This window comes from Perca fluviatilis, chromosome 8, assembly GCF_010015445.1.
Source record: "Perca fluviatilis chromosome 8, GENO_Pfluv_1.0, whole genome shotgun sequence".
In the NCBI taxonomy this organism is placed as follows: Eukaryota; Metazoa; Chordata; class Actinopteri; order Perciformes; family Percidae; genus Perca; species Perca fluviatilis.
In genome coordinates, this window is record NC_053119.1 from 41,227,222 (window position 1) to 41,242,387 (window position 15,166).

The 15,166-nt window shown below is 41.4% G+C and overlaps 1 protein-coding gene across 1 annotated transcript; it reads left to right on the forward strand.

Moving 5' to 3' along the window:
* The first annotated feature begins 2,474 nt into the window (after positions 1-2,474).
* Positions 2,475-14,211, forward strand: chst6 (carbohydrate sulfotransferase 6). The gene is made up of 2 exons (XM_039810007.1): positions 2,475-2,667; positions 11,912-14,211. Exon 2 carries the CDS (start codon positions 11,989-11,991, stop codon positions 13,183-13,185), a length of 1,197 nt encoding a protein of 398 aa, XP_039665941.1. The 5' UTR covers positions 2,475-2,667; positions 11,912-11,988; the 3' UTR covers positions 13,186-14,211.
* The last annotated feature ends 955 nt before the right edge of the window (positions 14,212-15,166 follow it).

Below are 15,166 nucleotides of genomic sequence, written 5' to 3' on the forward strand. Positions count from 1 at the left end.
AGAGAGCAGGAGGACAGGATATGAGCCTGGTTTATACAGGAACCAGGTGCATCCTTTTTCAGCATTATTATTTTTCTCTGGATGATTCTCGTGATCAATATGTCTCCCTTCCACTTCATTCACCAAAGCGCAGGAGAGCTAAACTCAGGTCCATTCTACTCAATTCTTACAACTGCCTGCGTGGCAATATCATCTGTTTCACCCACAGCCTTAATGGTACGTGTCCATATACACGTTGTTTTCATGGATGGGATCGCCCCCGCTTCCCAGCATTGCACATTAGTGGGCTTGCCACCAGTTTCTCTTCACTGACCACTGACAAGCAAAAGAAAACAGTCTACTAAAGTTGGCTGGATTCAACTTTATGCAAATGAGGAGTTGGCGACTCGATGCCGGCTTTTCCAAAGTCCCCCTGCGACGCTACCAGAATGCATTGCACGGCTGCTTCCATTGAAATGAATAGAAAGAGTTTAAATGAAGCTGACAATGGACACACACCTTGATGCAGAGCACTGCACGATATAGCAGGGCGCAGCAGGGCGTCGTAGGGCGTAGCAGGGCACAGTAGGGCGCAGCAGGGCGTCGCAGGGCACTGCAGGGCATAGCAAGGCATAACAGGGCAACCATGATTTAGGTGCCACCCTAATCCAAGGAAAACTGCGAGGCGAGAAAGCATAAGGACACCGGGGAATAACAAGCATTTCTGGGACATGAATGCACACAGATGGAAAGAGAGAGGAGAGAGGAGCTCAGCTCAGATTTTTTAAAGATCACTTAGAATTTACAGTAAGCACCTAACAGGTAATATGTCTTGTACACACACAAACACCAAGATCACTGTAGAAAAGCATCAGTAGAAAATAAAAAGTAGGAATAGGAAAGCAGTTTGAAAAGAGTAAGTTATACAGTAGGCTATATCAAAAGACATCTGTATTATTATCAAAAAAACATGAGGCCTTAGAAAATTATATTACTTGTGATCAAAAGTTAGATAATACATTCTATTTAAAAAAAAACATACACTAATGAAAACACTTGTTTTATTATAATTTTCTGATGATTTCAGAAGCTTTTTCTGCTTTATTGCTAGAGTAAAGGAATTTACAGCACCTTACCTGTTATTTAATTACATGTTATATCACATACATGTTATGTATGTATGGTGTTATGTATTAGAGGTACTGCGATTGTAGCTGTACCTAATTACATTTGCCATTGAAATGTTAAATTAGTGAAATGTGTGTGTGTGTGTGTGTGTGTGTGTGTGTGTGTGTGTGTGTGTGTGTGTGTGTGTGTGTGTGTGTGTGTGTGTGTGTGTGTGTGTGTGTGTAGAAGTACAATATTATATTAAATGTGTTTTTCACTTGAAATAAGCTCACTTCTTAAATTCACTAGACCCGCACAGATCTTGATTATTTTATAATTTTTTAAGACCAAGTTGATTGGCACTGTTTGAGAAAGAATCCTGTACACCTTTAGAAGCCTAATTGCATGTTCAACATGAATGCGGGCGTAACAATGGACACACACCTTGATGCAGAGGAAGTGGAATGCAGGCACAAGGAAGAATGTAGAGCAGAAAAAGGTGAAGCACATACATTTAGAATACATTAGAATTTACAGTAAGCACCTAACAGGTATTATGTCTCGTACACACAACAAACACCAAGATCACTGTAGAAAAGCATCAGTAGAAAATAAAAAGTAGGAATAGGAAGGCAGTTTGAAAAGAGTAAGTTATACATTAGGCTATATCAAAAGACATATTGTATTGTATTATTATCAAAAAAAACATGAGGCATTGGAGAAGTATATTACTTGTGATCAAAAGTTAGATAATACATTTTATTAAAATTTTGATTTCAGAAGCTTTTCCTGCTTTATTGCTAGAGTAAAGGAATTTACAATACCTTATACCTGTTATTTAATCACGTTATTAGAAATATTGGACTTTTCACTCCACTACAGCTTAAGTTACTAGTTACTTTACAAATTAAGATTTCTGCACACAAAACACATGTAATTTATAAAATACGATGTTTTAAAGTGCCCAACAATATAACGGCCTATAAGTCCAGCTGAAAGGATTAGCCGATTAAACACAAGAACTGTTCGGATTTCCAGTTTCTAAAATGTGAGGAGTACTTTAAGTACATTTACTTGATGATACTTACATACTTTTACTTAAGTAACATTTTCAATGCAGTACTTTAACTTGTACTTTAACAGAGTATTTTTTTTACATTGTTGCCATCTGGCAGGAGGCTCAAGGTCCCACTAGCCAGAAAAAAACGGGTCATTCATGCCCTCTGCTGTGGCTATCTCAAACACAGACATCATAAAATACCCCCCTAACAAAGAACCTCAGAGCACGGGACTCCAGTTACTGGCTCTGGTCCCGCCCGCCTCACTACTCTCCCATCCACCCTGCTCTTACTCTGATCACCAGCCCCCGCCCACGCCACTCACTGCCAGTCAGCCCAGCAGCAGAGCAGCTGGCCACGTCTCAGAACACGGCTTGGTACGCAACCGGACGGTCAGTCAGTGGAAGTAGCCGAGCAGCAGCAGCAGACGGCCGAGGGGAGGAGGACTGCAGGGTGTTGGGACAGAGAGCACTCCGTAACCCGGCTCCGTCGCCAGGCAGCACGACCACAAACTAAGCCAAAGGTAAGTAAAATAATAACATAATAAAATAAATCAACTATAACTCCTCCTCGGCCAGGACCCTTGTTTTCTGTTCACCTTGGTGAGTGGTTAAAGTTAGCCCACGTTAGTTAGTTTCCACGGGACCGCTGGGGAGAAGCTAGCGGACTCACTTTTTTTTTAGTACAACCATCAATACCATTCGCCCTTTTCAGCCACAAAATTCAGACAAGTGCGGAAAATAACGGTTTTTGGTGACTAAACGCACACAGAAACTTTAACTAGAGCCTACTTGAAGCACATTCTGAGTCTAGCTAAGCATACAGAGGGGGCTCCATAACACCCCATTATCTCATTTAGTATGGGTCGGTACAGCTTGTACCGGGTCTACCCGGGGACACCCAATTATTTTTAAGAACTGGGATAATTCCAATAATACAAAAATTGCACATTAGACCTCTCTGAATCCCCCTCTGAGTACTCCTGGGGGGTCCCAGTTTGAAGCTCAGTGACTTAACTTGTTTGACCCAGAAAAGGAGTAAACTTATTTAAAAAAAAGCTTAACTAAAATAATAAATAAAAATAATAAAGTAGGCTTTTTAAAAAAGAAAAAGATAGGGTGACAGTCATAAACATACAAATTGTATGTGTAACACGGTCATAGTACTTCCATGACATGATAAACCGTTTGACCCAATACACTCTGTAGCCTATGGGATATACTGTAGAGTGTATGTGTATGTGGGGAATAGTCTGGCTGGGCAAATATGGATCAATGAATCACAATATTTATGGGATTATTTTTCTGATCTTGATTATATATCGCAATTCGCAACATAAGGCAAAACTCATGTAATAACAAAACAAAGAGTTAGAAGAGTGAATTATGCCTACAGCTGCTGACTCAGTAGAGATGATTAGAGAAGTCTATCTACAGGAGAATTAAGGCCTATTTGAAAGCAATACAGAAAGCCTGAGAGCCTTACTGCATTATATTCCATTATGTTTTTACATTTGGATTTTCATGTTTCCCTTTACATAAAGATATTTCCAGCATAAATTGATTCAGAAAAAGGTAGAAATAGCTGCATACAAATTCACCAGAATGCAGGCAATTAAGTGTTTATTGCTCAACATTTTGGGGGAGGACATCCAGACCCCCCACATCGTATGTCACCCCACAAATCTGGAAACAAAACCTATGCCCTTCCTCCACAGTGCTGCAAAGGAAGGTCTGACTAGTCCACACAGCATTCTGGGATGGGAGAAAAACGTGCTCTGGTTTATTGGCATTTCTTTAAACCAATCACAATCGTCTTGGGCGGTGCTAAGCCCCGGACAGAGCCACGGTGCCTCTGCTAAATAGTCTCAGGAAGGAACTTGTTTTGGTGGAACATGTGGACGTTCAAAAGTAGTTTTAGTCGTGCAACAGAAAACTCAGATTGGACAGATAGTCTAGCTAGCTGTCTGGATTTACCCTGCAGAGATCTGAGGAGCAGTTAACCATAGTCCTCACAAATCCACCAGAGATTAGAACACCAACACAGAGACAGAGGAAGGGGACGGACATCCGGCCAGAAAGAGGGACATCTGGTAGTGGTGGAACGTCGTGGATATAGACTATTAAAAATTTAATTTATCCTTGCAAGAATAATAAAGCATGTCTTCTTCTCTTCTTCTTCTTTAACAACATTTTATTACCTTTTCTACAGAAATGTCTGCATAGGGTTAAACACAATAAACTGAAGTTAGCCTACAATAAAAAGAGTTGATAAAGTGGGCAGCTGTTTGAGGTTGTTGTTGAAGAAGACGGCTCTGTAGTTTATTTTGACTCTGACCACAGTGCTCTTTCCTCTGATACTCATGGCTGTTCTCTGCAGCTGCATGCCACCCTGAAGCAGCCCTGAGAAGCTTGTCGGGTTATTGTTCCTTCATTTAGACAGCTGAGCACAACAAGCAGCTTTAGACAGCATGTTTTTGGTAACATAACACTGTTGCATTCTCAGCAATAAGCAGAACAACTAAATCTTGCAGCTGGGGCAGTACCTTATACAGGTGCGATAATTATGCTTACATTTTTGTAACGCTACCATTTGTACCCTTTGGTTTTTTTTGGATGGTGAGTGAAGCAAATCTACCAACCACGTTTGCATATTTTACCAACATTTGGCTAGTAGGTGGTGCTAATGTTTATCACAAAAAAAAAAAAAAAAAACAACTTTCTAACAATGAGTGTAAATACAGTCCTAAACTAGTCCTCAGTATCAATGAGAAATGGGCAATGCCTCCTGCACTGCAGACCCTGTTGCTATAGTCTATATTGATGACGTTCCACTTCCAGGATTGCTCCAGTGCTGCATTTTGCCAGATGTCCCTCTTTTTTGTTGGGATGTCCGTCCCCTTCCTGTGTCTCTGTGTTGGTGTTCTGACCTCCGGTGGATTTGTGAGGACTATGGTTAACTGCTGCTCAGATCTCTGCAGGGTAAATCCAGACAGCTAGCTAGACTATCTGTCCAATCTGAGTTTTCTGTTGCATGAATAAAACTACTTTTGAACGTACACGTTCCACCAAAACCAGTTCCTTCCTGAGACTATTTAGCAGAGGCACCGTGGCTCTGTCCGGGGCTTAGCACCGCCCAAGACGATTGTGATTGGTTTAAAGAAATGCCAATAAACCAGAGCATGTTTTTCTCCCATCCCAGAATGCTGTGTGGACTAGCCAGACCTTCCTTTGCAGCGCTGTGGAGGAAGGACTGGCTATGCGGGACTATTGTTGCTGCTACCCACCACTGTTGTCCTGTGGAAGATGTAGACTGCCACGTGTTTCCTATGATGCACATGTTTCTTTTCAAAGACAGAAAAGAAACGTGTTGTTCACATCCAACTTCACCCTGTGGATGCACCCCGACCAATAAGTGCTAGTGTTGCTGCATAAAATGGGCAATACAGATGTGAACAGGGTTCTGCAATGCAGTATTTCATTTTACAGTTGTTTGGTTGACTTTGGTAAAGTATATTCACACATTTGGAGAAGTTAAGGTGGTGTGCCATGTTCTGTCAGTCAGTCTTGTGTCACTGAGTTAGCAGTTTGTGTAGTAGTAGTAGTGTTTGTAGATCATCAGTTGTTTTTCTTGGCAGATGCCTGTGTCGGAAAGAGGCAAAAGAGATTATCAAAGAGAGATCACGAATGAAAGATGAAAGAGTTTAACAAACCCAGGTACATAACCAGCTTGGAACCAGATCCAAAATGTAACTTTTCTATTGGAATCCATCCCCAATGCAGAGCCTCCCAAACATTGGCAGATGACCAAATGTACTGTACGTTACACAGACCCTCTGGGCTGTGAAAATGACGGAGAGTAGATTTGAGCAACTCCTAGTGCATTATTCTGAACTTTAAAAGCATTAATGGACTCATGGTGGATTAACAAGAACATGAACCCCCAACAGCTTCCCACTGAACTCTGACAGTTGTGTTTGATTGGGCAACCAGCCACAATTTAATCTAAGTCTCTGCAATGCTTATTTCTCTGCAGCAAATTGGTGCCCCATTCACTTTGCCACCTTAAAAAACTTTAATTACTGATTAGTTGGAGATTCACCCTTATGTTGGATTAAAATGTACTCATCTGGTCTCTTGAAAGCCCACACCATGCTTGTTATGGTAGAACCGCATTCTCTGTGACGCTGTAGACTCCACAGCATGTTAGCATTTCAAATGAATCAACTAAAGGACACACACAGTATACACTTGGCATTATATTCCATTATCGTTTTATTTTTTGGATTGTCACCTGCCTCCTCAACACATTCTCACTCCCATCACGTAAAACACGGACGCTTGGTCAGGTGCCTCTGGCGTTGTTATTGACGCTAAAAGTCTCCTTTAGCGTCAGATCTAAACGCACTTTATCTAAACACGCTTGGTCGGGACTATTGTTGTCACTTTTGACGCATTTAGGTTAAGGAAAAGATGGTGGGTGGGCTTATAAAAGGTATGTTTACGTGCGTCGCGGGACAAGAACGGGACAGTTGGGTTTAGGAAAAGATGGTGGGTGGGCTTATAAAATGAACGTTTCAGTGACACGCGGGACATGAACCCCGGTCTCCGGGTCAAAGTCCTGTGTTGTTTTGACCCATCCACCCCCCCAACCAACCTCCTTATGCGGAATTTTGGGCTTTCGTATTACTCGCTACTGTTGTCGCTCTTAATACTACGTCATCTTCACTCGCCACGGAGCTGCTGCGCTGCCCGGTGCGTTCCCCACACACGCTGAGGGGTGCTGATTGCGTCGTATCTGACGCTGAGAGCCACTGCCCAAGCGTCCGAATTTAACAAGTTGGGAGTGCGAACGGGTTGGCCTCCTGCATTTTTTGTTTTCCTTTACATAAATAAAGATGTTTCCACCATACATTTGTACATACAAATGTATCAGAATGCAGGAAATGAAGTGTTTGACACTTTCTTGGGGGGAGGACCCCCAGAACCCCCACTTGATATGTTTCCACCCAAATGGCCCATTCTGAGCCAGGACAAACCCCTGAAAGGGTAATGAAACAGCATCTCAGACAGATAGTGAGGATAGGAAGCTCTCCCCTCCAACGTTGAAAAAGCTAGAGCCACTGGGGACCAACTACAATCATTAGATCTGAGAAAGGTCTTTAAGTTACATTCATTCGGCTTAGGTGCCCCTAAATCTTATAATGAGAGGGGAAACCCTGGAAATCTGGTCTAATTTTGTAATCGGCCAGGGCTCGACATTAAATTCCAACAATTAGCGGAGCAAATGTGCAAAATTGGCCATCAATTTTTGTAAAAATGCCCATTTTCTAACTCTACATAGTTGATTTCTCACATAAAAAAGTCTCAGAAGTGAATTTGGTGGTGAAATAGTGAACGAAAAATTGTCAGACTTCAGAACCTCCAGTCTTATGTGACAAGCCAGCTGGTTGCGGCCGGCATTGCCTACTCGCCAGTCGACCAGTGAAGCTCAGAGACCCCACTGTCAGCTGGAAGTCTCTCCACGCCCCCCCAACCAGCCGTTGGGCCACGCCTCCTCATTTGAATTGACAAGTGTCACTTCAAAATGAAAAGCCTTAATGTTAAATAGAAATAGCAAATGTCAAAAGGCAATTACCAAATGTAAATTTCAAAAGAATTGAAAATTTTAAATTATTAAGTGCAAAGGCTTTTTTTTTCTATTTGAGATTTTAATTTAAGTATTTCTATTTAAGCTTTTCCATTTCACCTTTTGAGTTTCATATTTGATGTTTCTGTCATTCAATAAAAGATTTCAAAGATTTCAGTTTAAGCATTTATAGTTAAGCTTTGCATTTTTGTCTTTGGACTTTCAATTTATGAATAAATATATCCTCCATAATGGTTAACCTACAGCTGAGCCCAGCTCGCCTTTTCTCTCTGAGGGAGAAGGGGAGTAGACTAGCCTCTGAGTGGATTCAATATCAGCTAATAATCAACTGTGTACAAAATAATCCCCCATTGTTTAACAAGGGTTGATCACAGTCTTTTGTGTGTATTCCCGGTTTGGAGATCAGCCAATCTGATAAAATTAAGCCTTTATAGCTTAATAACTACTAAATAAATAGCTTATGTAAATACATGGATGATAACAGGATAGTATGTACATGTGGTGTGAATAATACCAGAGGGACGGAGGGAAGTAAAGAAGAGGGAGATGGTTGTGTCAGGATGTCGGGTGTTTACCTTTGTATCCTGAGGGTGTAAAGGTGAGAAGCTCGTGTCAGGGCTTGTTCAAAAGCACATCATATTATGTCCGCTAGCATAGATCCCCTCAGTCAGCAGTGATCTTGATCTCCCACTGGGACAGTCCCAAACACTGCGTCTGTTTCTTCTTTTTGCTCTTGTTTCTTTTCACTGTTTGCTGAATGGATTGATTTAGAGGCTGGGATCGACCTGCCTTTAGTCTAACCCTAAAAGAATATTTCTGTTTCATTCTCCCAAGATGCTTTTTTTCAAACTTTTTTGGAGAAACACGTCTAACCTAGGGGTGGGAATTACCACAGGCCTCACGATACCATATCATCACCATACTTATGTCACGCTACCATATTATTGCGATTTTTAAACATATTGCAATATTCTGCGATATATTTTTACAATTTAATACCTTTTTTCCAACTCCAAATTTTTCTCAATTTCAAATGATGTCCCCAAAAGGAAAACTTTGTCAACATGTGATAAATTTCTCTGTTTGTTCATCTAACTTCAATGTTATGCTGCAAAATGGGATTGTCAAGCAGACAAACTGACCAACACATATATAATAATAGATCCATACTTGGCGTCTGTGTATCGATACAGTATTGCCACGGAAAATATCGCGATACTATGCTGTATCCATTTTATTCCCCAACCCTATTATAACCTTGTTTTTTTTTTTAAATGCTTTGCCAGAAACTTGAAGTTTTGATTAATAAAAAGCAGATAATGCAAAGTAATAATAGCATATCACTGCCCACTGAATATGGAAAAACATCAAGGCATGAGAACATTTTTGACTGTACATCTTCCATCATCTTTTCAGCTCACCTACAACGTTTTCATTACTGGGAGATGAAGATGACAGTATTTACATCACAAACCGCAGAGGTGATAAAACCCCCCCTCACATGTCATGATCAGCACCTTCAATTCTAGCAATAAAGTACTTCTAAGGGCAGAGACCAAAGTTCAGTTCGGTATCTGGCGCTGAGAGCCACTGACCAAGCGTCAGTATTTTACGAGTTGGGAGGGAGAACGGGTTGGTTGACGTGCTGCGGTCAGCCCAGCTCATTGCTGCAGCTGGTCTAACAATGGTCCAGCAGCCGTTAGTTCCTCATTGGTTCCTAATTTTAATTCCTTTGAAATACGTGTGTGTATATTTTGTCAGACATGAAGGCATGTCTGTAAAAGTTATTTTGACACAATATTCTGAGCTACACTACATGACCAATTGATACAAAAAATATAAATTTTGTTCCTTTAAAATATGAGTGTTTTTATCATGGAGAGAACAGAGGAACAGCAGTCTGTATATTCATGAATAATTACTATTTATTCAATAATAAGTACAGACAGTAATGTGATTTCAAAATAGAATGTCGAATACGAAACATTAGAATTCCATGTCAGATGCTTTGATCTTTATCATGTTTTCAAAATGAACTGGTCTTAATTTCACTGCAATGAATTTGAAGCCAAAGTTACTTTGTGAAGAAATTATAAATTTAGCAAACTCCATCGGATGATGAAGACCGTGAGATGCGGGAGAAAGTTACAAAAGTTGACTTTGATTAAAATAAAAATTAACTTCTACTTTTGAAGGTTTCATCATTTATTATGTCACAAAGAAGAGCCCCCTTTAACGATGGTAAAACATTAACGGGACGTCTCAAAAACTGGTGAATCCCGTTTAAAACAGTACGATACAACAAGCTTCTTTTTTTTTAAACTGATGAACTTGTTTACTTAACACGGTATTACAACATTTATGGAAGGTGACTGTGCTTCCTTCCAGTAATTGAAATAGATTTTTTTTCTTTTACCAGAAATATTCCTTCTTCCTGAAAAGATTCAGAATCTCTTTTACAATGGACCAAGCCCTGATGAAACAAATATTGTGAATAACTTTATAACACCATCATTTTATGAGTCATTTTGTTTGTACTGTAGTTTGTATTGTTTTATTTCCTCAGCCAAATGGAAAATCCTATTTTAATTCAGATCGGCACAAATATGTGCATTGATTTAATTGGTTCAATTCTTTTGCTGTCTCTGCCTGTAGCAAGTAGCCTACATTTCAATATAAATAGTATGAATCTACATCCCTTGATGATATTATTCTTCATATAAAACCTGCCTATCTATTGTTTTTAAGCGCAACAATAAACATGGAAAATATTTGCCCGGAACTTTTCCCATTTGACCAGTAAAATGAAACCATACAGGTCACATGCCCGGTACAATTATTTTGCATTACAGTAAACAAATACTGATGGTTCCGGAGGGACAGAGCCAGGCTGCAGGGTAGAGGTGTGTGTCCAATGTCACCGTCATTTCAACTCTTCCCATTCATTTCAATGGAAGCAGCCGTGCAATGCATTCTGGTAGCGTCGCGGGGACTTTGGAGAAGCGGCACGTCGAGTCGCCAGCTCCTCATTTGCATAAAGTTGAATCCAGCCAACTTCGCCACCTCTCAAAATCTGATGAAAATCTTTTAAACTGACCTTTGTCGATCTGAAATAAAGACAGATTCAGCAACTGCTGCATGGCCTAATTCTCGCTTAAAATGTTTTCAGAAACACGTTTCGGTGAACTATTTTCGTAAAATACGAGATCGTATTCATCATGGTCGGTTTTGAAATTCGGGAGCAGCCAGACTCATGTGACACATTCGTCCAGTCAGCTGCAGCCATCGCGAGCCTATTTTCTTTCCTTGTCAGTGGTCAGTGAAGAGAAACCAGAATGCATTGCACGGCTGCTCCCATAGAAATGAATGGGAAGCAGGGAAATGACGCTGACAATGGACACAAACCTTAATGCTGGGAAGCGGGGCGATCCCATCTGTGAAAACAACACGTATATGGACATGTAGGGCATGGCAACCTGCAGACCAGCAGTGACCTGCAACTGCATCACTCCTGTCCTACCTTGAAACAAACATGTTTAGGTCTCGCCTGGTTGTCAGAGGACATTTGCATTAAGTTGAACAATGGATAGCCACCTATTGCTGTCCCAGCATTTAAATTGGTATGTGTGAACAGACAGGCCTGTGTCTGCTGTTAGTTGGTCTTGTGCTCTGTTTTTGTGAACTTGTTAATGGGTTACTTCGGGGAGGGGGTTTCAACCTGGACCCTATTTGTCTATGTCTTTGTTCTCAGTTCATCCTAAAGATTCAGTGTGCCAAAATATCTATGTTGCTCTCTCTCACTCTCTCTCTTTCTCTCTTACTAAATTTTTCAATTTCAAATTCAATTTGCTTTATTGGCATGACAAATCAATACATCCGTGTTGCCAAAGCATAAGAACAAACATACATACAAACAACAACAAGGAGTAAATACATCTGATATAAGCAAACAGGATAATTATGATATAATTGCAGATAAAAAACAAGTTCTGTGTATGTCCCTCAACTTTCTCTCTCTCTCTCTCTCTCTCTTCTCTCTCTCTCTCTCTCTCTCTCTCTCTCTCTCTCTTTCTATCTCTTCAATTAACTCTCTCAATAACCCTGTCTTTTTTCTGCAGCTGAGGCAACACACAGCTCCACAAAGGGAGAAATATCCACATCAAGCCCCGAGGACCGACTGTGATCCTCAGCCATCATGCCCCGCTGCAGAGTGAACCTCAGCACCATGATTTTCCTGGTGATCCTACAGGGGGCGGCAGTTGTGCTGTTCTGCGGCTGGTACGTCCAGCTCAGTCCCTGCGCCTCTGCCCCCTCCAACGGCAAAGTTCACATTCTGCTGCTGTCCTCGTGGCGATCCGGCTCGTCCTTTGTGGGTCAGGTGTTCAGTCAGCACCCATCCGTCTTCTATCTCATGGAGCCGGCTTGGCACGTGTGGACCAAACTGCAGAAACCCGGTGCACGGGCACTCCGAATGGCTGTGAGGGATCTATTACGGAGTGTATTCCAGTGCGACTTGTCCGTGATGGAGGCCTACCTGCCGGAGCAGCACAACGTGTCCTCCTTGTTTATGTGGAGCCACAGTAGAGCACTGTGCTCGCCGCCAGCCTGTCCGCTTACGCCACGCAACCAGTTCAGCAACCAGACCCGGTGCTTCCAGACATGTGATGCTCGCGGCCTGCAGGCCGTGGAGGACACCTGTGGCACGTACAGTCACGTGGTGCTAAAAGAAGTGAGATTCTTTGAGCTGGAATCTCTCTACCCGCTCCTGCAGGACCCGAGCCTAGATCTCCGCATCATCCACCTGGTCCGGGACCCTCGGGCTGTGGTGCGGTCCAGGGAGGAGTCAGCCAAAGCCTTCGTGAGCGACAACGCCGTCGTCTTGGAGCAGAGGAGCATTCCGGCTGCCGAGGTGCAGTATCAAGTCATGCAGGAGATCTGCCGTAGTCACGTGCGCATTAATGAGAGGGCCATCCTGAAGCCCCCGCCGTTTCTCAAAGGCCGCTACAAGATGGTCCGCTATGAGGACGTGGCGCGCAACCCACTCCAGGAGATCACTGCCATGTATGACTTTGTGGGCCTGGAGATGACCAGACAGTTGGAGGAATGGATCTACAGGGTGACGCACGGAAAAGGCAAAGGCTCCAAGAAAGAGGCCTTCAAAATCACTTCGCGCAACGCTGCCGACGTCTCCCAGGCTTGGCGTTCCACGATGCCACACAACAAGGTCAGACGTATCCAGGAAGTGTGTAAAGGGGCCATGTCATTGCTCGGGTACAGGACGGTTAACAGTGAAAAAGAACAGAAGAGACTTGACATAGATCTACTTGTGCCACGGGAACCGTATCAGTTCAGCTGGTTGCCAGCTAAAACAGAGCATCCCAGTAATGGTTAAAATTACTTTTTAGTATTTGAATGACAAAGACACCGAGAGACTACATTCAACTGAAGTCTATCTTTTTTATAGGCTGTAATGAGTGCTACCGCAGACTGATTCATCAACTGAGGAACCACTGGCATGTTGTCTGAAGTTAAAGCATTGATTTGTGACGAAGACACACCTCACACTGTCAGTGGAGTGAGAGGATTCAAATTAGGGCTGCACAATATATCGTTTTTTTTATCAACTGGCAATTAACACATCGCGAAAGGCTGCGACATATCGTAAAATGAAACAGAGATTTTCTTGTTTTAGTCGAAAGAAAATATCAGTCGAAAACTGCACTTTAAAATGCAACTGTGGGGCCTTTTATATTCAATATAACATTCAATTTGTTCAATGATACAATGTCCCTTCATTTGTTTTAAATTCAACAAGCAGTTTATTTAAGCAGAATATTGAAAGCAGCCGAACTGAATACACTTTTAATCTAAAGTTTATTTATCGCAAGTAATATCGTATCGCGATATTCAAAAACTTTATTGCATATTGTCCTCATATCGTGCAGCCCTAATTAAAATGTGACAAGACAGCACAGCAGTTATTGTATGATAAAACAATACATGTACAGAGACAGAGGGGCTGATGCAAGGGCTAGAAAATACTATATCCCATACATTTAGAACTAAACTGGAAACTACATGATGTCATTTACTAAGATTTACTGACATTTTCCCTCAGTCCCTGAATTCGGAAGCCTGGCTCGTGTGTAAAAGTGCTGCAACTAACGAGGACTGAGCCTCTTTATATGGTGAGCTACCTGGGCGCCCACGCTTTTTTTTCATAGTCGATTAATCTGTTGACTATTATCTCGATTAATCATTAGTTGTTTGGTCTATAAAATGGTTAAACATGTGGATCAGTGACCAAAGCCCAAGATGACGTCCACAAATGTCTTGTTTTGTCCCCAACTCAAAGATCTTCAGTTTCCTGTCACAGAGGAGAGAAGACACTAGAACATATTCACATTTATCAAGCTGACATCAGAGAACGATTTGTTCTTTTCATAAAAAAATGACTCAAACCGATTCATTTATGATCAAAATAGTTGGCGATTAATTTGATAGTTGACAACTAATTGATTAATCTTTGCAGCTCTAGTTTACAGGAATTGTTCTTTTATTGGTTGATTGATGAACTGACCAGTGTTCTGAGTATTGAACAATGATTGAGGATCAAAGCGTTCAGCCAACAGCGTGAATGTTATATCATGTTGATTTACATCTTCAGAGACAAATTAGAGACAAATTGAATGAAGTTTGGCAGAAAGTTCAATCAGGAAGACTCCTTTTACTCGCTCATGTATTCCCATCTCTCTCCGGCTTCTGCTCCGTGGACGTTCACTCTAAGTAGTCCAACCAGATCTGGCCATTATCTCTCACCATTCAAGATTCACTACTTTATTGGCATGCAACTAAGTTGCTAGAAATGTGGTGCAGTGTGCTCATTACAAAAAAAAAATCAAAAATCATTCATAGCAGGACAGTCAATACCTGTTAAAACACATAAAGACACATATAGACACAACCCCCCCTCCCCTACATGTTTAAAAAAGAATGATGCAAAAAAAAACTCACATATGGAGCCACAGAGCAGATTACACAAAGAAAACAGAAGCAACATGTAGAGTGGCACTCAAATGATTTTTTATTATGAGAATTGAGCATTTAAAGGAAAGCTCCAGCATAAATCACATTAAGACAACTCCAAAATAGCAGCTCATCAAGAAATATTAAAATGTCCTGAGCATTTGTGTGTAACATTACCATTTGACACTTTAAAGACTTCACCTGACACATTGTAGTGAAAGCATTTGTGCACCAGATGTTGAGTTAGCTCCATGGGTAACTGATCAGTTTGCAGCTTCTGGCACACACTTCGATCAATAAGAAATGCTTACTGCCAAAGTTAAGGAATAGTTTAAAAGTCAACATAT

What these genes read in the sequence shown, in the direction of transcription:
- chst6 (XM_039810007.1), top strand. Translation starts at nt 11,989, where the DNA reads ATGCCCCGCTGCAGAGTGAACCTCAGCACCATGATTTTCCTGGTGATC.